Source organism: Corythoichthys intestinalis, chromosome 15 (genome assembly GCF_030265065.1).
Source record: "Corythoichthys intestinalis isolate RoL2023-P3 chromosome 15, ASM3026506v1, whole genome shotgun sequence".
NCBI classification, from domain to species: domain Eukaryota; kingdom Metazoa; phylum Chordata; class Actinopteri; order Syngnathiformes; family Syngnathidae; genus Corythoichthys; species Corythoichthys intestinalis.
Window position 1 is genome coordinate 9,112,337 of NC_080409.1, and position 26,023 is coordinate 9,138,359.

The window sequence follows — 26,023 nt, forward strand, 5'->3', positions numbered from 1 at the left end:
GTGTGCGCCCCTAAATCTTCTGCATGCGCCTCTAAAATTTTAAGTTATGGACTGTCAGTCTGGGGCCCTGAGTATTTTAATCCATTAATAGTTTTATTTAAATTTTAAAAATTGACATACGAATGCTCATCTTTCCTTGCAATTGACTGTGCAAAATGGACTGAAAGTAGTGCCCTCTATAAATGAGTGACCTAATGGTCTTTCAGATATGTTTGTTCCTTATTCTTGTCCCTTTTAGACTGCAGGTTTATGCCCTCCACTCCACCATTACAATGGAGGAGCAATATGGTGTATTCCTGTCAGTTGTGCCTGGATACAGAAAGGTAACATGATTTGATGCTTCGTATTTCATTTATGTTTAGTTCATCATCACGTTGTTCTAACGTTTGCAGGTCATCCTTTCCACCAATATTGCAGAAAGCTCTGTGACTGTGCCCGATGTCAAATATGGTACGTTCGCCGAACTCATCCTCAAGATTTGGATCTAATCTCACCTTTCAATACTTGGGTTCTCTTTTGTGCAGTTATTGATTTTTGCTTGACTCGTCAATTGGTCTGCGACAAAGAAACCAATTATCAATTTTTGCGTCTCGCCTGGGCAGCAAAGACCAACTGCAACCAACGCAGAGGTAAAGCATAATCTGAAGTACAATCAAATGTTTCGTCACTTACTCGCACGTCCTCTTTTTGTCCACTAGGAAGGGCGGGTCGAGTTTCAAAGGGCTACTGTTACCGTCTTGTCAGTAAAGACTTCTGGAAGAACGACATCCCGGATTACATGATCCCCGAGATGCTGGTATGTGTTTTGAATTGGCAGGGGTGCCCAACGTGCGGCCCACCAGGGGTTCCAATTCGGCCCTTGACGGGCACGTTGTAGCTCATTCATACTGTATGTACAGAATGACATGCTTCATTTTGACAATGGTGCCATAAAACCTGTGCACGACTGCACATGGCTCACTTTTGTATCCAAAGTCGCATTTGTTCATTCGCCCCCTCCCTGTCAAAATGAAATTGAATAGAATAGAAAGCCTTTCTTACAGGGCTACAGCTATCGATTATTTAAGTAATTGATTAGTACAACAAAGAACAACAAAATAAATATTTTGTGAATTTTTTTCATCTGCAAAAATAAAGAAACTCAGTTGGCCAAAGTTTATAAGTCATTTTACTACGCCTGTTCTGTCCTCACTAAATGTTATCCACCTAGACAGACGGCAAACAAGGCAATTTGTAGTTCTTTGAACTTTACTTCCTTCATTTTTCCACATTTTTTTATTGTTTTGTAAAGTTGTAACACAAACACATGTACAACTATGAGCACACAGTTCGACAATAAAACACCTAGCACAAAATAATTGGAGTATAATATGTCCAATTAGCCTAATTGATATCTAAATTTAGTAGATCAAATTAAACTAACTTGCATAACAAAAGTCCGCTAGCTTAAATGCTATAAAATTTTATTGGTATTCTTTTTTTGTACAAATATCTTAACAAATCATTCAAAAACATCTTTCCACAAAAACTGTGCGATGTACCTCTGAACTAAATTACAAATCCATAAACAATTTAGCCTTTTGTTGGATTCAGCCTTAAACGGGTATGTCATTTTTAACTGTTGCCACCAAAAGGCAGTGTGTCCTCCCAAATCATTAAAACTAAATGCAACACTTTCAAAACAAACCATTACAACACTGAACAAAAAGTGGTCTGGAAATGCCCTGAATTCCACAAAGAAATGTTCCAAAATGTACAGGAAGTGACTCGTAAGTCACTCTTTGGCTTCCACTGACGACAATAGACGTCCAATTGACTTAAACAGAGAGGACTCTGCTGTGAATACTCATATTTCAGTGCCATTGACAGTTTTCATCTAACACATCCTGTGTGTCCTCTCAGCTTGCACCCCTGTCCAACATCATGCTGAAAGTGAAGCTGCTTGACATGGGAGACCCTCGGTCCCTGCTTTCAACAGCTCCTTCACCCCCCAACCTCAAAGAGATTGTGAGGACTGTGCTCCAACTGAAAGAGGTGGGTAGTGATGAATATTATTACCGTAATTTCCGGAATATAAGATGCTACATTTTTCTTTTCATTTTGAATCATGCGGCTTAAAGTCCAGGGTACCCTTCATGGGTATTAATGAATGCTTATGACAGATGAAGTGTCGACCGGCAAATTTTGTCACTAAGCTGGGATCTTTTACATCCATTCAAAAGTGATATCATTTGCCTGATGACACTAATTGACATCTGTCAAAAGCATTCGTTAAGGCTCATGATAGTGTCATGTCATAATGACGACTATCTTATGAAGCCGTTGTCAAATAAGGTGTTACAGGTTAATATCTTTTTGTGTAAATATACCGTAATACAGTAAGGACAGCTGCGGCTTATTGTCCGGTGCGGCATATCTATAAACAAATGCCGTTGTCGAGTCAAATTTAGTAGGTGGCGGCTTGTAGTCAGGTGCGCCTTATAGTCTGAAAATTAAAGTACTTCATATAGAGTTCAAGCCAGAGTGGTACGGTGGATGACTTGTTTGCACCAACACTTAGAGGTTCTGAGATCAAGGGGGTTCATCCGAGGCACCGGCATTGCTTGTGAGGATGAACGGTACCGTAACACTGGGCAAGATCATTCTTATTCTCACTGATGCGGGTTTATAACTCATTTTAGGGTGAGGAATCCAAGACTGAGCTAAATTTTTCTCAGTAGGATCCCCATCTTCTTTGAAAAAGCTCACCCAAAGAGCACGTGTCCCTTCTACTGGTAAATGCTGAACCTAGAGATGACAATAAGTCTGCAATTAATTAATTGGCCTTCCATCCATCCATCCATCCATCACCTGCCGCTCAATCCGAGGTCGGGGCAGCAGTTTTAGCAGCGAAGCCCAGACTTCCCTCTCCCCAGCCACTTCAACCAGCTCCTCCGGTGGGATCCCAAGGTGTTCCCAGGCCAGCTGGGTGACATAGTCTCTCCTGCGTGTCCTTTGTTGTCCCTGGGGCCACCCGCCAGTGGGACATGCCCGGAACACCTCTCATGGAGGCGTCCAGAACACATCGGAACCAGATGCCGGAGCCACCTCAGCCGGCTCCTCTCAACGGGAAGGAGTAGCGGCTCGACACAGAGTCCCTCCAAGATGACCGAGCTTCTCACCCTATCTCTAAGAGAGAGTCCAGACACCCTGCAGAGGAATCTCATTTCGGCAGCTTCTATCTGGGATCTTGTTCTTTTGGTCACAACCCAAAGCTCGTGACCATAGGTGAGGGTAGGAACATAGATTGACTGGTAAATCGAGAGCTTCGACTTTCGGCTCAGCTCCTGCTTCACCACTATGGACCGGTGCAGCTTCTGCATCACTGCAGACGCTGCACCGTTCCGTCGGTCGATCTCCCGTTCCCTCCTACCCTCACTCGTGAACAAGACCCAAAGATACTTGAACTCCTCCACTTGGGGCAGGATCTCATCCCCGACACGGGGCACGCCACCCTTTTCCGACTGAGGACCATGGTCTCGGATTTGGAGGTGCTGATCTTCATCCCAACTGCTTCACACTCGGCGAACCACTCCAGTGAAAGTTGGAGGTCACGGTTTGATGAAGCCAACAGCACCACATCATCTGCAAAAAGCAGAGATGCAATGCTGAGGCCACCAAACCGGACCCCCGCAACGCTTCGGCTGTGCCTAGAAATTCTGTCCAAAAAAGTTATGAACAGAATCGGTGATAAAGGGCATCCTTGGCGGAGTCCAACCCTCACTGGAAACGAATTCGACCAAACTCTGACAACGGTCGTACAGGGACCGAACAGCCCTTACTAAGGGGCTCGGTACTCCGTACTCCTGGAGCACCCCCTGCGGACTACCAGAGTCACACGGTCGAACGCCTTCTCAAGATCTACAAAACAAATGTAGACCGGTTGGGCGAACTCCCTTGAGGACCCTGCCGAGGGTGTAGAGTTGGTCCAATGTTTCACGGCTGGGATGAAAACCACACTGCTCCTCCTGAATCCGAAATTCGACTTCCCGACGGACCCTCTTCTCCAGCAACCCTGAATAGACTTTACCGGGGAGGCTAAGGAGTGTGATCACTCGATAATTGGCACACATCCTCCAGAACCCCCTTCTTAAAAAAGGGGGCCACCACCCCGGTCTTCCAATCCAGAGACACTGTCCTCGATGTCCACGCGATGTTGTAGAGGTGTGTCAGCCACGACAGCCCCACAACATCCAGAGTCTTTAGGAACTCCGGGCGGATCTCATCGACCCCCGGGGCCTTTCCACCGAGGAGCTTTCCAACCACCTCAGTGACTTTGACCCCAGAGATAGGAGAGCCCAGCTCGGAGTCCCCAGACTCTGCTTCCTTTAAGGAAGGAATGTCGGTGGAATTGAGGAGGTCTTCGAAGTATTTTCCCCACAGACTCACGACGTCCTGAGTCGAGGTCAGCAGTACTCCATCTCCACCATACACAGTGTTAATGGTGCACTGCTTACCTTTCCTCAGACGCCGGATGGTGGACCAGAATTTCCTCGAAGCTGTCCGGAAGTCGTTTTCCATGGCTTTGCAGAACTTCTCCCATGTCTAAGTTTTTGCCTCGGCGACCGCCAAAGCCAAAGTCTGCTTGGCTAGCCAGTACCTGTCAGCAGTCTCTGGAGTCCCACAGGCCAAAAGGGCCCGATAGGCCTCCTTCTTCAGCTTGACGGCATCCCTTACCGCTGGACACCAGCGGGTTCGGGGATTGCCGCCACAACAAGCACCAACCACCTTATGGCCACAGCTCCGATCAGCCGCCTCGACGATGGAGGTGTGGAACATGGCCCATTCGTACTCGATGTCCCCCACCTCCACAGGGACAAAGGAGAAAATCTGCCGGAGGTGTGTGTTGAAGCTCTTTCTGACTGGGGATTCTGCCAGAAGTTCCCAGCAGACCCTCACAATAAGTTTGGGCCTGTGATGTCTGGCCAGTATCTTCCCCCGCCATTGGAGCCAACACACCACCAGGTGGTGATCAATCAACAGCTCTGCCCCTCTCTTCACCCGAGTGTCCAAAACATGCGGCCAAAAGTTCGATGACTTAACTACAAAGTCGATCATCGAACTGTGGAGTAGGGATGTCTCGATCCAGGTTTTTGCACTTCCAATCCGATACCGATATTATTTTGCACTTCCGATCCGATACCGATACTGGCTGATACCGATACAGACCTATCTGAGCATGTGTTAAAGTTATTTAGCCTCCTTACTTAGTAGTCAGACTCATGTTGAAAAAGGTTTTAGTACTCTTGATAACAACTAGCCAGCTGAATTAGGTGAGTTTAAATAACACACAATGGTTGGTAACAAGAAACTGACCTGTTTATTCAGTGACAAACACAAAACATAACATACAGTGGGGATAACAAGTATTTGATACACTGCCGACTTTGCTGGTTTTCCCACTTGCAAAGCATGTAGAGGTCCGTAATTTGTATCATAAGTTCTCTTCAACTGTGAGGGACAGAATCTAATACAAAAAACAGAAAATCACGTTGTATGATTTTTAAATAATAAATTTGCATTTAATTGCATGATATAAGTATTTGATACGTCACAAAAATTGAACTTAATATTTGGTACAGAAACCTTTGTTTGCTATTAGAGATACCAAACGTTTCCTGTAGTCCTTGACAAGGTTTGCGCACACTGCAGCAGGGGTTTTGGCCCACTCCTCCATGCATATCTTTTCCAGAGCCTTCGGGTTTCGGGGCTGCTGCGGGGCAACACGGACTTTCAGCTCCCTCCATAGATTTTCTATCGGGTTCAGATCTGGTGACTGGCTAGGCCACTCCAGGACCTTAAGATGCTTCTTACGGAGCCACTCTTTAGTTGCCTTGGCTGTGTGCTTTGGGTCGTTGTCACGCTGGAAGACCCAGCCACGACCCATCTTCAGGGCTCTCACTGAACGAAGGAGGTTGTCAGCCAAGATCTGGCGATACATAGCCCCATCCATCCTCCCCTCAATATGGTGCAGTCGTCCTGTACCCTTGGCAGAGAAGCAGCCCCAAAAAATGATGTTTCCTCCTCCATGTTTCACGGTTGGGATGGTGTTCTTGGGGTTGTACTCATCGTTCTTTTTCCTCCAAACACGACGAGCCAAGTTTAGACCAAAAAGTTCAATTTTGGTCTCATCCCACCACATGACCTTCTCCCATTGCTCCTCTGGATCATCCAGATGGTCAGTGGCAAACTTCAGACGTGTCTGGACATGCACTGGCTTCAGCAGCGGGACCTTGCGTGCGCTGTCGGATTTTAATCCATGACGGCGTAATGTGTTTCCGATGGTTTTCTTCGAGACTGTGGTTCCAGCTCTCTTCAGGTCATTGACCAGGTCTTGCCGTGTAGTTCTGGGCTGATCCCTCACCTTCCTCATGATCAGTGATGCCCCACGAGGTGAGATCTTGCATGGAGCCCCAGAACGAGGCAGATTGACCGTCAACTTGAACTTCTTCCATTTTCTAATATCGCTCCAACAGTTGTTACCTTCTCACCAAGCTGCTTGCTTATTTTCCTGTAGCCCATCCCAGCCTTGTGCAGGTCTATTATTTTATCACTGATGTACTTACACAGCTCTTTGGTCTTGGCCATTGTGGAGAGGTTGGAGTTTGTTTGTTTGAGCATGTGAACAGGTGTCTTTTATACAGGTAAGAAGTTCAAACAGGTGCAGTTACTTCCGGTAATGAGTGGAGAACAGGAGGGGTTCTTAAAAAAGAACTGAGAGCCGAAATATTTACTAGTTGGTAATGTATCAAATACTTATTTCTTGCAGTTAAATACAAATTTATTATTTAAAAATTATACAATGTGATTTTCTGGATTTTTTGTATTAGATTCCGTCCCTCACAGTTGAAGAGAACTTATGATACAAATTACAGACCTCTACATGGCTTGCAAGTGGGAAAACCAGCAAAATCGGCAGTGTATCAAATGCTTGTTCTCCCGACTGTATAAATAACAAACAGAAATGGCATAGTCAGTCAGTAAAACGTGCAAATAATATTGTAAACTGTTTTAAAAAAGCAAAACACACAAACAATCTCAGTGGAAAATCCCATAAATCCCCCAAGCTACTAGATGCTTTTAATGTTTTGTGCATTAGTTACAAAAATTGTATAAAAAGCCTCTCAGGTTTAAATAAACGACTATTTCAGTATCAAGTTAACATTTTAAAACAGTAAATAAAATACTCAAGTCCCCATTCTGTATCAGCAGCTTTAAACTACATTCAATTCATTTAATTTTGCGAATCAACTGTTAAAGTTGTTAAAATTGCTCCCGTTATTCCATAATTTCCCTTCTGTCTACTTTCGACATGTGAAAGTTTTAAAACTGTTTTGATGATAGATTCAAGTCAAGATTTTGCCGATTACGGAGTATTTTAGATAAAAAGTTAATTAGGTTCGCTTGGAAGGTTCACAACAGCCTACTAGGGAAGTCTCCTGCTTTAAGATGGCGGCTGTTTACTAACGCATTAGTTTTCCATACTTTAATGTTGCTGATGCCGTCGAGCCTGTCGTTTTGCATCTAGTTCTATATACATATGATACCTATTATCTCCAGTAAAACGATGTTGACGTAGTTTGTAGCGGCTGTCAGCAGCAGTCAGGTATTCTTGTGTTTTTTTATCCAGCGGCATGAGTTCAGCTAAAGCCGTGAGTTGAGCATTGGCATTACCCGGGTCTATGACGAGCATTATGTTTACTTTCGGGACGCACTGCGGTCAGTTTCTCATTGCGTCCCAAAGACCGCGCTGTGTATTAGTTCCGCTTTACTTGACATATTTCAATAATCGGAATTTGGATGTTTGAGAATCGTTCTCGAATCTTCCACGGCCGAATCGCTCAAGGATGTAATGACTGCTGGGCAGGTTGTACCGTGTTTCTAAGTGTTGGATGGTGCGTCTTTACTCATGAGAGATAATGGCTTGTCATCCAGAATGAATTCTTCGGCAATGACTCTTGTTATTCCCTGGGCTTTGGGACTGTCGAGTGCCAGTTTTTCACGCATAGCAAAAGTTTCTGCCAGTGTTAGTTGCGTAGGACCTTTCTTTTTGTCTTCGGTTTTCTTAACATACTCCATATTGTTTGTGGTGGTATTTCGCTAAATGCTTGATTAGGTTGGTTGTATTAAAACTTCTTACACTTTACCACCACTCTGCCTCTTCGTCTTTGTCGTCCTTTAAGGTGAAATGATCCCACACAGCTGAAATTTTTACCGATAAAGTCTCTCGGTAAATTGGGAGATGGTAATGTAAATGTAGTTTGTTGAAGGTGAGCCGTAAAATGCGGACCGGATTTTAGGGAAACCGAAGCAAAAACTAGAATGGATTATGTAAATCGGTGCACTGGAAAACCCGGACCGAACTTTAAAAAAAAAAAAAACTGGATCGGAAGTCTGGATCTGAATTTTTCTGTGTTGGCCGATCCGATACCGATGCGCATTTTTTTGCCCATATCGGCGTCGATCCGATCCAAATATCGGATCGGGACATCTCTACTGTGGAGTAGGTTGTCTTGGTGCCAAGTACACAAATGGATATCCCTTTGTTTGAACATGGTGTCCGTTATGGACAATCCATGACGAGCACAGAGGTCCAATAACAGAACACCGCTTGGGTTGTGATCGGGGAGGGGGGGTGTTCCTCCCAATCACGCCCCTCCAGGTCTCACTGTCATTGCCAACGTGTGCGTTGAAGTCCCCTCAGCAGAACAAGGGAGTTCCCAGAGGGAGCGCTCTCCAGCACACCCTCCAAGGACTCCAAAAAGGTGGGTACTCTGAGCTGCTGTTTGGTGCGCTAGCACAAACAACAGTCAGGACCCGTCCCCCAACCCGAAGGCGGAGGGAGGCTACCCTCTCGTCTACTGGGGTAAACCCCAAGGTACAGGCGCCAAGACGGGGTGGCAATAAGGATAAATTATGATTCGGCCTTGAAACCAAAAAATAGAACAATTTAGTCTTTGAGGATCAATGTGTTTACACCTACCAAATTTCATTCTGATCTGATCTGTCCACAAATATTTTACTTCATATCCTCACCAACAAGAAGATGAACAAAGCAAGTGAAATTTTGACCCCCCCGCCCCCTCTCTGGGCGATCTAAAAACATAAGAAAAATGAAAAAACAATATTTGTGCTTAGTTTATATGAAAAAAAAAAAATATTAACATATAATGAAATATGAATTAGAGGCACGACTGTAATGTTTTAACACTATCAGGTTTTGAAAAGGGATATGATAAATAAGTAAACTGGAGATAAAAAAATCTTGCTATAGATGATAAAGGAAAAAAATCCGTTTTGGGATTCTGCACCCAAAAATTCAGTTGGAGCTCAAACCACAAAATGAAATGTAGACCAGTGTGAATTGACCAGTGTGAATTGATGGTTAGATTTAAGTTGAGGTTTGAGTTTTGAAGAGTTCATTTGCCATTTTCTAAAAAATAAAAATCTAAACGACAGAAATAAGACTTTTTTGTTTGTTTGTTTTTTGGTTCTCAGTAACATTTTGGAGAAAAAAAACTCTTGTCATGCTGTTTGGTGAATTCCCACTAATATGTTGATGTTTAACCCTTGAGAGTCGAAGGACGCGCTGCACGTCGTCTTTGAAGCGCCCTCACATTTTAATTACGTCACCCACATGCCGTTGGTTGGTCTCGTTTTAAAGTGCAGAAGTTGCGGTTTACTCTCGTTATTATTTGAAGTCAATCGACCAACTAAAACGTAAGATATTGTCATTTAAGTTTTTTAGTTTTATTGTCCTCTCAAAAAAACATTAAAACGCTGCATGGATCATTTGTTTATGTCTATATTTCCATCATTTCTTGTCCTTTTTCAAAATGGAAGCTCCATGAAAAAAACACAAATCAAATGAACCCTTTCGAAGTCACAGTGGAAGCACAAAATGCGTTTTGTAAATAAATATAACTGCCGTGCGAGGTTCCACCGAACGAGAGGGAGGAGTGTTCTGAAGCAGCGAGGTGGCGAGTGACGGCCGTTTGGATCGAGCGAGCGACTTTGTGTGACTTTGAGAATGAACGGAAAATTAAATTTGGCGCAAGCAATTGTGCTTTTTGATCAACTTGAGGAAGAGGATGGTCCAAATTCGTCATCATCGTCTTCTTCGGAAGAGTCCTCGAGTGAAGATAGTGACGGATTTGAACACGTGGGTGACGCCATCGACGAGCAGAGGTAAGCCAACTCACTTTTTTTTTTTTATGCTGAAAAAGTTTCTTTTGAAAGTTTCTTTTGATATTGCAAGACAAAGTTAATTTTGATGCAATATAAGTGTGTGTTTGTGGATATAATAATAAAATGTGCATATCAGATCAAAGTCGTACATGCACTGTGTGTATCCCAGGCAGGAATTTATAATTTGTGGTGTTTTTCTTTCTATATGAAGATTAGGGATGTAGCACATATTCAGCTATGGTATTCTTTCTATTGTCATACATATAGATTTCCATTATTATTTATTGCTGTATATATTTTTATTTTATACTTTATTACTTTCATAAATACTGACTTTTTTTTCATGTACATTTATAGTGACAATGAAAGTAAAGTGAAATGAAAATGGAAGGGTGGAAGGGTGGAAAGAGGACCGACACCCCATGGAAGTGTGGGCTGTGTGATGTCGCCCTGTGTCTAATTCCAGGACGAAACTGCTTTTCGGAGTGGCATGCCTGAAAAAAATTTAACTTGTTTATTGTAAATATTTTTGAAAATACTTTTTTTCCCAATGTTATATATATATTTTTTCCCACAATCAGTCTTCTCAATTTGTGTATATAAATGTGTGTTCAAGAAGCTTGATTGTGTGTACATAGTTTTCATCAGGTGATGGGCCGCAATACCTAAACTCATAAAGAGATGGCCTCTAAACACTTTTTGTGTTAGATGGTATATATTTTTTCACTGTTCTTCACTGTTTGGTCTGCTGTATATAACCTGTTTTGACTAGAGCGTGAATAAAGGCAAAAAACGCCTATGGCTATACCTGTTGTTTATGTTGAATTGTCAAATATAAGACTATTTATTCTAATTTTTTTTTTGGTTGAATGTTCATCCTAAAATGTTGAATAAATATTACAAAGTTTCAAAACGGTTCGTTACGCATGTTTGGTTGTCAATTGGACATCAATATTAAAAATTTTGACAAAACGATTTTGGAATTTTTGGTCTTTTTGGGCCCAAAATGATGATTTATAATTGGTCAGTGAAGGAAACAACAGTTTGGACATGAAGTTCAAGGTGTCACAAAAAAGGGACCAAACCAGGCCATCGTAAACAATTCTTTCTTTGAAATATAAAGGCAACTTCAAAGGCATGCAAAATCAGACAAAATAGGCCCAGACCTTAAAGGGTTAAACAATTATTCGCTGTTTATCATCTTGATAATTTGATGAAAATGAGCTATAAAAGCACGAATATCATGAGAACATTATTCTCATTTGTTCTTTAGATTGGAGCTCTGTCTGCTAAACAGGATAGATCTCAAAATGAAGACGGCGAGCTGACATTCCTGGGCCGAGTGCTGGCCCACTTACCTGTGGACCTTTACCTTGGCAAGATGATTGTCCTGGGTCACATCTTCGGTTGTCTGGATGAGTGTCTCATCATAGGTCAGCCTGTCCAGACTACAGAAGCACAGAGATCAATAGTTTAATTCAGGTGATTTTTTTTGTTGCATAATGCAAACTATTTTTGCCACTTTTATCCTCAGCTGCTTGCAACTCCATGAAGAGTTTCTTTGCCATACCTTTAATGCAGCAGCTTGCTGGTCACAGGTAGGTTACATGATCCAAAAAGTCTCTTTGTTGGCCTTTGACGTCTCTGAATATTTTCATTCTAGGAGTAAGATGGCATTTGCCCAAGGAAGCCAAAGTGATTCCATAGCATTTGTCAACACTTTCAAGGTAATTTCATTTTGCCAATTTAAAAAGCATCTCATGTTCTCAAAGTTGTCAATGTTTTTTTTTTTCTTTCCCTATTGTTAGGCTTGGCTCAGCTTCAAAAAGCAAGGACAGCTAAGAAACATAAAGGTCGACAAAACAGCCCAACATGAGCTGACATTCATTCATATGTTTAAGGGGAAGTTCAGACTTTTTTACATTAGGCTTAATTGTCGAGTTAGCGGGGGTTTAATTAGTCAGTGGAGTTCATGTCAACAAATTCCGGGCAGTTTGTTAGTTATTTGTTAGTTTCAGGGCTCCGGAGTGGCTAAGCTTGCGCTAGTCAGTGATCTTGTCTTAGCATGTGTTAGTTATTTGTTAGTGTCAGGGCTCCGGAGTGGCTAAGCTTCAGCTAGTCAGTGATCTTGTCTTAGCATGTTAATAAAAAACAACATATGCACGCACGAAAATACCGATGACCCATAAAATCACTAATGTTGGCTATGTTTTCAGGATAAAGTTCTTAAAGCTTACCATTAAATGTCAATAACTGTAGTATAAACAGCACCATTTGTAATCCGGCAGCTCTGCAGGGAACAGTCTGCAGAGCGGAGTGATATTTTTTTCCACTGGTAAGTTTGTCATAGCCAGCAGCAAGTAACCACAGTTTATATTGTTCCTCGTTCTTCATAGGGAATTTGTGGAAACTTTAATTTGCCCATTTCTTCTGTTTCCACAGCCTCTAAATGCACATTTCACCACGTTGCCATTGTTCAGTCAGTACTCAGTAGAATGATGCTGCATCTGAGGAAGGTGGGAAGTCGTAGTTTTCCGACCTGATACCAGGAAAAATATAATTGGAATGCCACTCGAACTGGGAGGCTTTAGTCGCCAGGTCGGGGAAAAAAAGTGCCCCGAACACGAGTTGTTTCAATCTGATTTCACTCGACAAAATTGTGCGGCCCTCGTCGAAACGCAGACCGTCAATAGTAAAACTAAAGAAGACAGTTTACAGTGTGTGCTATTTACCTTAGCCGTCGTTTTTCCTCCACTATTTAATCGCTTACTGAAAAGGTATGTTTGCTTGAGGTCAAAATGTCTTTTGATGGCCAAAATAAAAAACAACTTGTCGCAGTCGGCCATCTTGCTGTTTACAAATGCTCGGAATGCTTTGACGTCGCAATTGGTACCTTCCGAGTGTGATTAGTCAGACTTCCCACTTTCCTCGAATTCAGCATGAGCACGAGTGGCCGAAGCACTCCTTTCTATTGTGGTCCCATTACGCATCTAATAGTCCTGCAGAATAAAATGAATTACGGCAGTTTGGTGTGACATTGTTTTGGCCGCATGGAATTTTGAAACAATGATCTGCATTTTGAATTTATTTGACTAAGATCTGTTAATATCTTTTTTTGTTTTTTTTATTGACATACTAAGATGGGACCTTTGACTTGCGCTAGCTCAGCCACTCCGGAGTGCTGAAACCTACAACTGACAAACTGCACGGAATTTGTTGAAATCAACTCCACCGGTGAATTAATCCCCTGCTAATTTGAAGATTAAGCGTAATGTCAAAAATTCTGAACTTGCCCTTCAATTCCTAACCCACCAGTGTTTGTATCATTCAACAATTGGCAGATAATAACCTGATGATTGGATAGACCGTGAAAGCATTCCTGTATTTCTCTATGCTTATCCTCTTAGGATGAGCTGGACTGGGGAAAAGAAAACTTCATTCAAATCAAAAGGATTCGGGAGGTACCTGTTTTTTATTTTTTTTTGAAAGCATCCACTTCCTTGTCTTATGAGCCGCCGCCCCCCCCCCATTAGAGTGCTCACCCTGTCTTAGTAGTAGAGAGCAGCATTGGTTTTGCCAGTCTCTTAATGTTTTAGGTTGTAAAATTTATTAGTTTGTCCAAAAATAAAGCTTTCCAAAATCTTGAATGAACATTGACAGACAAGCACTTTTTGTAGGCTCTAGACAACATCAGCTTGATGATAATACACACTCGGCAGGAAAACGGTACATTATTTTCAATTAACTCATTCACTCCAAGCCATTTTCGCCAGCGCAAGGCCCTTCGCTCCCGGCCGTTTTTCTGGATTTTGACTGATTTTGCAAGGCCCACAGAAAATTCTGTTCTATTGCTATATAAACATGGAACCCACCAAAAGAAAAATTAGACTCTCTTCTTTCAGCAGAAAAAAAAAATCTTTAGAAATCAGCATTAGAAAATAGCTTAGTTTGAGCAATTTTCCAATTTCTGATGAAAAAACGGAGAAAATGAGCTTTTTGTAAACGCATACATTTCAAACATAACGTTGACTTTAACACAGCTATTTTTTGCATTAGTTACATCCCAAACATCTGAATGTTTTCCTTTTACAAAATATCATAATGAACAAGACAAATAGAGCTTTTGATAGAAAAGTAACAATTTGTTTACACATGACTACTGAGAGATGACGCCTGTTGTAGCCGAGATGACGCCGTTGTCGCTGCGTCTGCCGTGTAAACTTTTCCCCCATCGTTGTCTGTCTCACCAAGACTGATTATTTTTGAATCTCTGCAGGGTCTGCTTGGCGAGCCCGCTGCACAATGGTCTCAGTCGTTTTGCTCCGTCGTCCAGCGCCTGGCATTCCAGGCGTCCTCTCGGTTGTTTTGTTCGGTCGTCCGCCGCCTGGCATACTGCCGCCAGCGTTCCGACCGTGCTCCCCGTCCTTTCATTGCTGTTGAATCGGGTTGCGGGTCTTTACAAAATGCGTTACTATCCTCCAGTGGCCAGTTTTATTGCGTTAAAATATTTTGAGAAAGAAATTTCAAAATTCTGAATTGGTCTCAAAATCATGACATTCTAAGTGTATTGAAAGTGACACATACGGCTATTAAGGGTTCATTTGATCCCTTCAATCCTTTTTTTAGCGGCTATCATGGTATAATACAGCCTTTCTACTGGTAGTGTAGTGTTACATGCCTAGTCAAGGTAACAAAAAAATGGGTGTGTTGTGCCAGCAAGGAAACTTGGCATAATAAGTGTCAAACGTGCAAGGGCCATGCTCTGGCCATCTCAGATGGGAAAAGCTGAAAGTCACAACAACGGTCACCCCTTACCACAAACTTCCTTGCCAGGTTGCAGTGTTGTATGAAGATCTGAAAAAACGCGTGGAACGTTTCAACATGCGTGTACCGGAGAACACTGTGCACGTGGCCTACACCAGCACACACACACAGAGGTTTATCCTTCAGGTTTGTCTTGGCTTGTTTACTTAATATTTGGTGTGACATCTGTCAGAAGGTGTACTTCTCTTGTAGTTGGTCATTGCTGGGGCTTACTACCCCAACTACTTCGTCCAAGGGGAGATAGACGAGGCTCTGGCTTCCAAGGAATTGAGTGGTTTTAACCCCAGAACAACTGTGATGGTATGTGACCTGTGCAGTACCTGTAGGCAGCACTCTTTAATTTTCTTCTTTGTCTTTTGGACAGTTATACTTAGTCATATTTTAGTCATCTCAAAATGTTTGTTTTTGTCTAGTTTTAGTCGCCGTTTACTAAAAATATTTTTGTCTTTAAAATTATAAAAATTTACTCCAAAAGTAAATGTTTCCAACAATTTGGAATGAACATTGACAAACGAGCATGTATTGTAACGTCTACAAGGACAACTCCAACTTGGTGATAATACACACTCAGCAGGGAAACCGTATATTATTTTCAATTACCGTATTTTCCGCACAATAAGGACCACCTAAAAGCCTTCAATTTTTTCAAAAGTGATAGTGCGCCTTATAATTCGATGCGCCTTATATGTGGATCAATATTAGTTAATCGTGGCATGGCATTCCCTTTTCACCTATTATGTGCATAATGCAACCCCCAACAACTACTACTACTGCACCTTATAATGCAGTGTGTCTTATGCAGGTAGTCCCCCGGGTTACGAACGAGTTCCGTTCCTATGCTGGCGCCTAAGTCGGAATTAAAGTGCGAATGACAGCAAAAAGCATGTTTATTTCATATTTCACGCTGTGTTTTATGCTCCTGAATGAAATGGACCGCTTGGATGTGTGTTGAAGTGATCGTTTAATTTCTTCAACTTTTTGAATCCCGCGCCATGAAAATGAATAACTTCCTGTTTTGAGGAGGAATACAGAGGTGACGTCACCCAGGTCAGCATCTCACAATACAGCATTGCTTTATAGTGTACAGATGGACTGTGGATTCAGCCGATTTTGCGGATGAATTTATTTTTCTCATCACGCCAGCCAAACGGCTGCAGAAAATTGTTTTTGCACCAGGGAGAGGCGTGTGAGCCTTTTTGGGTTTCAAAAGATTCCCGTTCACCGTGGATATTGGTAAAAAAAAGCCCTACCAATGTGGGACAATTGGACTTAAAACGAAGTAAACAGTAAACATCGTATTTTGTGTTAGGTCAAATGTTGGGATCATGGCACACGTTTTAATACAGGAGGTGGCTTGCATTTTGAGGCTGATTGTCCACCGAAAATGCCTCTTGGCTGACGACCGGCAGGTTGTCGAACACCCGCGGCCGGGAGAGCGCTATACTCTGCTTATTGCCCTCTTCGTGTGCCCGGTGTTTTGTCAAATTTTCAACCCCATCAGAAATTGCAACTTTGTGTTAAAAAATGGCAGCGAATACAGCGAATACAAAGTAAACACTACAAACTTTCTTTAAATAAAGGACTAATTACTTACGTTTGATGATGGACGTAAATGTAGAAAAGTTTGTTTACGTTTGTTTACGTTTACTCGGTTTACGTCTTCGCCGTGTAGTAAAGCATTATTTTACGCCATATTTGTGTTGACCATGTGGCAGCTACGAGCTCCTTGGCCGGTTTGTCCGGCGGTACTCACTAGCTGCTACCCCTGCGAGCTCTCCTGCTCCTAGCAGGGGAACGAGCTGTAACTTGCTCGCCACTGGGCAGGTTGCCGATTGGCGAAGAAAATCGACAACCCCGCCGCCGTGTGAATTGATCTGGGCTAGTTTTGTGTGATTTTCAGCTTCGAAAAGCGAAAATAAGACTTTGAAACGTCACTCGGTTCGGGTTAGCAAGTCGGCTAGCTGTCACGCTTCTTGGTTTGTTTACAATCTCTGAAGCTGGGGCAGGGAAATGACAAAAGCCTGACTAACTACGGTGGCATAAAATATCGTTTGTGGGGTGCAGCAGTAAAGGTGAAGTTGACAGTTTTGACCATTATGGAGTAATTTTGCCATGTTGTACTGAATAAATACATTTCATATTCTATTTAGCACAAGACAGTTATTTGTCATGACCATACCATTTATTTAGCAATTGTGGAAAAAATATTTCGATAAAAAGAATATCCTGTAAAAATATAGGAGTAGAGAGACTGAAACAAATACATTTTGCAGCTCTCTTCGTCGCATTTTTTTCGTTCTGAATAATTCCCTCTCAGTGGGTTGAATTGTAAATCAGATGAAACCATGACCCTGTCGACGTCATCCTCCTGTTGCGGATGCTAAAGCCCTATAATGGTAGGCGTGGCTAAGCGGTGGATTAAAAGACTAATTTCTGTGTAATTCTGTACTAATTGTTGTATATAGTCAAATCGTCTAAAAAAAAAATGATTCTAATTCACATAATAACGCTATTTAAGACTTTTTTTATCCTGTCGTACGCACTTTAACCCTTTGATTACCCCTAAATCTCAAAATAACAAAATTCCAATTCCAAGAAAGCATTATATTTTATTTAATGATGGAGGATACACTGCCCTCTGGGGGCAGCGTTGGGTCTGGCTGGACTGTCGCATTGTATGAATGAGGAGCAGACTCGTCTGACATGGATAAAGGATAGCTGCGCTCTGGTTTGGCCTACATAAGGCTCTAAGTTTTTTCAGCTAATATATATTTGTGTATGCATTTGTAATTACATGTAGAGCTACTGTTTTGGAGTTATGTGTGAGCGATTTGCTATGAGGATTGTAAATACGCTAGCATTCGTAGCATTTAAGATAGCTGACTTTTTTTTTGCCAAATTAGGCTAATTTAATCTACTGTACTAAATTTACATGATCAGACTAGATGGACGTTTTGAACACCAATTGATTTGTGTCAAGTGTTAAAATGCGTGTCGTTTTGAACATAAGTGTGCATATGTTTGTTACAGCTTTAAAAATGGTCAAAATTGAAGGAAGTCAAAAGCTTCAAAAACCACAATTGGTTTGTTTGCTGTCTGTAAAGCTGAACAACTTCACGTTTAGCGAGGACAGAACATGTCATATTAATAAATTAAAAAATAAGATACTGTGAGGTCCAATAAGGTACGGTTTACGCGACTAAAAAAAAGAAAAAAACGACTGGAAACAAAATTGCGAACGAGATTCTGGCGTCGTAAAGTCGGAATCACTTAAGTCGAGTCGGTTGTAACCCGAGGACTACCTGTATACTGAAGGGAATAGGTACCGTTCTCGCACACACCATATAATTGTTTGCATTAGTCTAACACATTCAACTAACTATAGTTTAGGCAGACTTCACTCCATCCCCTTGACACAGTAAAGTGAATCACCTTATCGGAGCTCATGAGGGGGAAATGAAAAAATTGTACCGTTTCTCGTTAGCACCGTCTGTTTGCATTACTCGAACACACGTAATATAATTAATCAGGGAATAGTATAATTTCTCATACTTACTGTAGGACTACACTACTCTAACACACCTAATATAAAATAAATAGCACACCATAGTTTGAAGAAGCAGAATAGATACACAACGCCATCTTATCACAGAAGCCCAACGTGTGCGTCACGAGCAAGGTTGACGCACCAACTCTGGCAATCAGTTCTCCCGACAACGACCAAGGACAAAGACCAGCGTGCTTTGTCCTAAAACAAGTAGCGCCAGCCCGGATAACAAAGTTGATAGCGGGCGCTTGGGATGTCAAAACCAGCGTCTGTCGCTGTGGCAATCACGTCCCATCCGCGCACGAACCTAAACCGCTCAAAACCGGCCACAGAGGGAAGGTCCCAAAAGCAACGCCCGGACACTCCTTCGGCCCGGCCTACTCCACCACGGACTTAAAAAACACTGGACACTGAGATTACACAGATTTGCTGCTCGGAAACATTTTCCATGTAGCCTTGTTTTGGATCCAGAATTGTCCCTCCGTCGTCTGTTTTTGCCTTGTTTTTTCACCATTGTCGATGAATAAATTGTCAACCTGCTTTCGGTGAGTATTCTTTAAACTTTTGGAACATGGAGTCAGTACAAAGGGTTAACACAGGAACGCGCAGAGTTTTGCTACCACCCGGTTTGGCTCGCGAGGGCGGTAAACAGCGGAGCACCATTTCCGTTCGGCTGCCGCCGTTTCCGTGCAGCTTTGGCCGGGGGGACTAAATTCCAACAATACGAAAACTTTTCAAATAGGCCATTAATTGAAGATGTTCCTCATATTCCGATGCGCCTTATAGTGCGGAAAATACGGTAATTATACCCACCTGGATGCCAAGAACTGTATGTAAAAAAAAATGTCCGAGAGTTTAAGAGGACGCTCGCCGTTAGCATTTGCCTAATGCTAACACGAATGCTATGCTAATGCTACGAGTTACATTTAGTGTGCGATCACTCAGCACAGACCTTTAAAGGCTAAAGCAACATTGCATATTCTCTCGGGCCAAGGTAAGAAGAGAAATCTTCCCATGGGTGTAAGGCTTGAGACTGGAGAGGACACTGCACTAGTGAGTGGGGGAGGTGCATCCTTGCAGCACGTCATATGAAGTGACACAACCAACACCTGCTATGATGCAGGCTAACTAAACTTTAGTGTTACACAATATGAACATGTGATAGAAACTATTGTGCGTTTTCGTCTCGTTGTCTTATCAGACGAAAACTGGCATCAGGCTCTTTATGTTTTAGCCTCCCAAAACACGTTTTTAGCTTATCGTCTCGTCATCGTCATTAAAAAAAAAAAGTGTTCGCTGACGAAATATTTTCATTATTGCCATTGGTGACGAAAACAACACCAGTGTTGGGTAACACTAGTGAGTGAAGACTAGTCTTCGTCTTTTTTGAGATGAGTAATACTCAAAATGTTTTTGTCTGTAAAGATTCAAAGGTGTTAATCAAAAAATGAAAAGCGTCTTGTCGCCCAGGGCATTATGAAGGCCAGGAACACCGCTGCAAACGAGCACATTGTAGCATCTACAAGGACAACTTAGTGAGGGTTTTTCAAAGGTTTTATTTGCAACCGGAAGCTCAGAGCCAATGCCAATAAAACAAAAACAACACAAAAACAGTTTGAGGACGCTCGCATTGTGAACATAGAACACTGTTGCATTTTCGTCTTGTCAGACGAAAAACTGGCATTTTTCTCATTGTGTTTTGGTCCCCCGAGACATGTTTTTAGCTCGCTATCGTCATTAAAAAAAAATTGCTCATAGACAAAATATTTTCGGTATCGTCATCGTTGACAGAACAACAATGTACTGTACATGTGTAATCAAATATTAGTGCTAGAGCTGTCAAGTGATTACATTTTCAATCTTTTTCAAATTGATCACTTTTTTGGCGGTTTTGAATGCACGTAAAATAGTCTTTATAAAAATCTGAGCTTACCTTGTGCAAATATATTTGTCCTGTACAGCTGAGGAACCTCCCTCCTTTCAGTTTTCTCTACTACAAGCAGCTGCAGTCTCTCTTCCGACAGTGTGGACAGGTCAAAGCCATTTCCTTTGAGTCCTCCAGGTAGTGAAATAGTAGTGAGGCTCTGTTTTTTTTTTTTTTTTTTAAAGTCCCGATGCCATTTCTTTAATTTGAATTTGTGTGCACAGAGCATATGTGGAATTCTACAGGACGTCACACGACAGCGCAGCCCTGCCTGAGGTGTTGCTTGCCCTCCTCCTGGCCCAGCAGAAACCTGGCCTGGAGCTTTTAGTCTACCCCACTGAACAAATAGAAATCAGTGCCGGCACCAGACAAATATCTCACTTGAAATACGCTCGGTATAGTTCACAGGAAATACCGTAACCTCTCAGAATTGATATTGCATCTATCTTTTTCTGACATGTCTATAATGCTGTTGCATAGGGTGAATGTTGACTTACAGAGTCAGTCCGTATTCCCGGTGGGACTGGTGAGCAGCACCCTTGACCCAGACAAACTGCCTCCCAACGACTTGTTTGTGGTCAACGTTACCTTGGTCTGCATTCTACATGATATTGAGATTTGAACAAATCGAAGACCCGCACATAAACCATTTGAATATTTTTGCCGCAGGTGGTGGATGTAGGTCATTTTTGGGGTTTTCAAGCAGATGAAGCCAGTATAGAGAAGCAGAGCCAACTGACGGGAGAGATCAACTCGCGCACCCTCCAACCTGTGACTGTGTTGCTCTATCCCAACCTTCTTTGTCTGGCACCTTACTCAGATACAAATGAACAAGGTCTCTACTACCGGGCCAAGATCCTGCACATACATGGAAACACAGTAGAGGTATGTGCGAATGATGTTTTCTCACAATGATCTAGGAATGTCCCGAGCTGATCACGTGAGCGGAAACCGAGCCGATCGCACCATTTTTCAGAGGATTGGAATCGGGTGAAGAGGATCGAGTTTTTTTATTTAAAAAAATATATATATACAGTATATGGCGGAAAACACTTGGGTGACCTAAAGTGCATGTGAAACGAAAAAGCATGTTTATTTCATAATACACGCGGTATTTTATGCCCCTGAATGATATGGACCGCTTGGATGTGTGTGGAAGCGATCGCTATATTTATTTAGTTTATTTAATCCCGCGCCATGAAAATGAGTGACTTCCGGCTTCGGTCTTGCATTGAGGAGGAGGGCGCTGTGACGTGTATGGTAGAAGACGTCCTCTTCACTATATAGTAGTGATGCACGATAATACATTTTTCAACCGATATCGATAACCGATAATTTCCTGCCCCTTCCACCCGATAATCGATAATGTCACTCCGATAATTCTATTCAAATATGTGTGTAAAATTTTTAAGTATACAAAGATCAAATGTTACTGTGCAAAAATGTAATTTAGTGCTATTTTTTTCCACATCAAATGTGAACAAGTAGTAAATTCCAACAACTAAACAATGGCAGTGACGTGTAATGGTAAGCTTTTGGCAACAATTACTTAGAGAGTAAACACCCAAGTTGCACAAAAATGCCTTTAAAAGTAAGCCATTCCTAACATATATCACATTACTACACTGCAAAAACACCTCCTTAAAACTAGCAGAATTGGACAAAACTGTTGATTGCGCACATTTGGAGGCTAAATCAAGTATATAATTATCGGATTGCATTATCGGTTGAATTTCGTTTTATCTGGATTATCTGTGTGACGTCATAATTGCCATTATCGGCCGATAATTATCGGTGACCGATATTATCGTGCATCTCTACTATATAGTGTACTGTTGTGCATAAGGATGAAGGATTCATCTGATTTTGTGGATTAATACGTTTATTTTTCGCATCACGCCAGCCAAACGGCTGCAGAAAAATCATTCTGTATGAGGGAGAGGCGTATGCGCCTTTTTGGAGTTTCAAAAGGTTCCCATTCACCGTGGATATTTACTGTGGGACCATTGGACTTACGAGGAAGTGAGTAAACATCTTGTTTTGTATTATGTCAAATACGAATACAGCGATTACAAAGTAAACACTACAAACATCCTTTAAATAAAGGACTACTAACGTTTGATCATTGATAGGCATGTAAAAAGCTCTCTTCATGCTCATTAGCAGCACGTTAGCTGCACAACAACTCCAGCCACCCTCCTCCTGTCAGGGTCCGCGAACGCGGAAACAAGGTTGGACTCACAACAGACACAAAAGGACTGAGGGAAGCATACAAGGGTTTATTAAATACAAAACAAAAACACACGCGATCGCGGTAAAAGGGAATAACAAAAGGGGTCCGTGACAAATAGGTCGACGGGGATCAAACATGCGAAAACCTAGCGGAGGGCAGAGAGCCAAAAAGACAAACAAAAATACACTCAATACCTGCACAAGGTAGAGGATCACAAAACTAAGACGTCCGACAAACTCGAAGGCAATTACAAAGCGACTCGAAAGCAGTACGGTGTTAATGGCGACCAGCAAGGGAAATATCTCGGCGTCCTTCCAGTGGATCGCCTACGTCTTTATACTGTTGTTGATGAGCAGTGATTAGCTGCAGGTGCGACGTCGGGAACGCCCCACAGCTAGCTCTGCAACAACACAAAATCTGACCAGGAGCAGAACATGACACCTCCGGGGAACGAACTGTAAATTGTAGAGGTGTGCAAAATTTCCGATTCTTAGATTATTCGCGATTCGGCCGTGGAAGATTCGAGAACGATTCACAAACATCCAAATTCCGATTATTGAAATATGCCAAGTAAAGCGGAAGTACAACACACTCAGCGCGCCGCGCGGACAATGAGCAACGGAGCGAGAGTAGCTAAACATCATGCTTCTCATTACCTGGCCCCTCGGGTAATGCCAATTCTCAACTCACGGCTCTAGCTCAACTCATGCCACGAGATAAAAAAACACAACAACATACCTGAAGCTGCTACAAAAGTACGTCATCCACATAATGTTACGGTAGATATCATTTATATAAGACTAGATGCACTACGGTAGCGGTAGCGTTTGCAGCACATCTACAAAAAGCTAGATGCAGACGTAGTAAACGGCCGCCATCTTAAAGCAGTACACTTCTCTGCAAGGCTGTTGTAGCGAACCTTCCAAGCAAACCTAATTAACTTTTTATCTAAAATACTCCTAAATCGGTAAAATATTGACTTGAATCTATCTTTAAAATAGTTTTAAAACTTTCCCATGTCGAAAGTTGACAAAAGGGAAATTATGGATTAACGGGAGCAATTTTAACAACTTTAACGGTTGATTCACAACATTAAATTAATTGAATGTAGTTTAAAGCTGCTGATACAGAATGGGGACTGGAGTTATATTTGTTTACTGCTATATTTTAACTTGATACTGAAATAGTAGTTTGGTTTAGCCTGAGAGTATTTTTGAACAATTTTGGAACAAATGTACAAAATATTACAAAAAAAAAAAAAAAGGGGGGGGGTGCATCAATAATCGTTTTAGAATCGAATCGGACCATCTGAATCGTAATCGTAATCGAATCGTTAGGTGCCCAAAGATTCCCAGCTCTAGTAAATTGCTCTCCGCCGGGCGGTTTGCCGATCCACAAAGACAATCGACAACCGGGTCGTCATGTCAAATAATCCAGGCTAGTTATGTGTGATTTTCCGCTTCGAAGACTTTGAAACATCACTCGGTTCGGGTTAGCATGTCGGCTAGCTGTCACTCCTTCTGGTTTGTTTACATTCTCCGAAGCTGGGGAAGGGAAATGACATATGTCTGATTTAGGTGTCATAAAATATTGTTCGGGAGGTGCGACAGTAAAGGTGAAGTCGACAGTTTTGACCATTATGGAGTAATTTTGCCATGTCGTCTTGAATAAATGGATTTTTATTATTTCATATTCCATTTAGCACAAGACTGGTATTTGTCATGACCATGCCATTTATTTAGCAATTGGGGAAAATACTTGGATAAAAAGAATATCCTGTAAAAATATTGAAGTAAAGAGACAGAAACAATGACATTTTGCCGCTCTCTTCGTCGCGTTTTCCTCGTTGTGAATAGTTCCCCCTCGACGGGCTGACTGGTCCTTCTCAAGCCATTTATATAGCTATTGGGGAAAAATACTTGGATAAAAAGAATATCCTCTAAAAATATTGGAGTAGAGAGACTGAAACAATGACATTTTGCGGCTCTCTTCGTCGCATTTTCCTCGTTCTGAACAATTCCCCCTCAATGGGCTGAGTAGTAAAACCGATGAGCCCAGTCTACCGCTGACGTCATCCACCTGTTGGGGACGCTAAAGCCCTATAATGGTAGGCGTGGCTAACCGGCAGATTAAAAGACTAATTTCTCGTCATCTGCGCTTTGCTAAATTGTTGTATATAGTCGAATCGTCTCAAAATATGATTCTAATTCACATAATAATGACATTTTAGACTTTTTTTCTCGTGTCGTATGCTCTTTAAAGTTCCGCTGTGAGACCCCCAATTTGGACAAATTAAAAAAATGTCCTACAGTATCACAAAAGTGAGTACACCCCTCGCATTTCTGCAGATATTTAAATATATCTTTTCATGGGACAACACTGACAAAATGACACTTTGACACATGAAACGTAGTCTGTATACAGCTTAAATAATAGTTAATTTATTTTCCCCTCAAAACATAGCCATTAATATGTAAACCCCTGTCAACAAAAGTGAGTACACCCCATAGTGAAAGTTGTCAATATTAATATCCAGCATGTCAACTGTCAATATTTTATCCAGACTCTTAGGCATGGAGTTGACTAGAGGTTCACAGGTTGCCAATGGAATGCTCTTCCACTCCTCCATGACGACGTTGCGGAGCTGCTGGATATTTGAGACATGGCGCACCTTCACCTTCCGCTTGAGGATCCCCCAAAGATGTTCTATTTGGTTCAAGTCTGGAGACATGCTTGGCCAGGCCATCACCTTTGCCCTCAGCCTCTTCAGTAAAGCAGTGGGCATCTTGGAGGTGTGTTTGGGGTCAATGTCATGCTGGAACACTGCCCTGCGTCCCAGTTTCTGGAGGGAGGGGATCATGCTCTGCTGCAGTATTTCACAGTACATGTTGGAGTTAATGTTTCCCTCAATGGAATGTAACTCTCCAACACATGAGGACTCATGCAGCCCCTGACCATGACATTCCCACCGCTTGACTGTAGGCATGACACACTTATCTTTGTACTCCTCACCTGGTCGCCGCCACACATGCTTGAGACCATCGGAACCAACCACATTAATCTTCGTCTCATCAGACCATAGGGCATGGTTCCAGTAATCAATGTGCTTTGTTGACATGTCTTCAGGAAACTGTTTGCGGGCTTTCTTGTGTAACGTCTTCAGAAGAGGCTTCCTCCTGGGGTGACAGCCATACACACCAATTTGATGTAAAGTGCGGCGTATGGTCTGAGCACTAATGGGCTGACCCCACACCTCTTTAATCTATGC

The 26,023-nt window shown here is 42.2% G+C and overlaps 1 protein-coding gene across 1 annotated transcript in view; it reads left to right on the top strand.

The window, feature by feature from the left end:
• The window catches only part of tdrd9 (tudor domain containing 9), a 99,344-nt gene that overhangs the window by 45,285 nt on the left and 28,036 nt on the right, over positions 1-26,023 (top strand). Inside the window, exons 10-25 of the mRNA XM_057859260.1 lie at positions 239-323; positions 393-450; positions 525-629; positions 699-796; positions 1,903-2,034; positions 11,501-11,660; positions 11,762-11,825; positions 11,891-11,954; positions 12,036-12,080; positions 13,635-13,688; positions 15,061-15,177; positions 15,244-15,351; positions 20,560-20,660; positions 20,747-20,917; positions 21,003-21,114; positions 21,192-21,407. Coding sequence (XP_057715243.1) covers positions 239-323; positions 393-450; positions 525-629; positions 699-796; positions 1,903-2,034; positions 11,501-11,660; positions 11,762-11,825; positions 11,891-11,954; positions 12,036-12,080; positions 13,635-13,688; positions 15,061-15,177; positions 15,244-15,351; positions 20,560-20,660; positions 20,747-20,917; positions 21,003-21,114; positions 21,192-21,407 — 1,690 coding nt within the window. The remainder of the gene's footprint in view (positions 1-238; positions 324-392; positions 451-524; positions 630-698; positions 797-1,902; positions 2,035-11,500; positions 11,661-11,761; positions 11,826-11,890; positions 11,955-12,035; positions 12,081-13,634; positions 13,689-15,060; positions 15,178-15,243; positions 15,352-20,559; positions 20,661-20,746; positions 20,918-21,002; positions 21,115-21,191; positions 21,408-26,023) is intronic.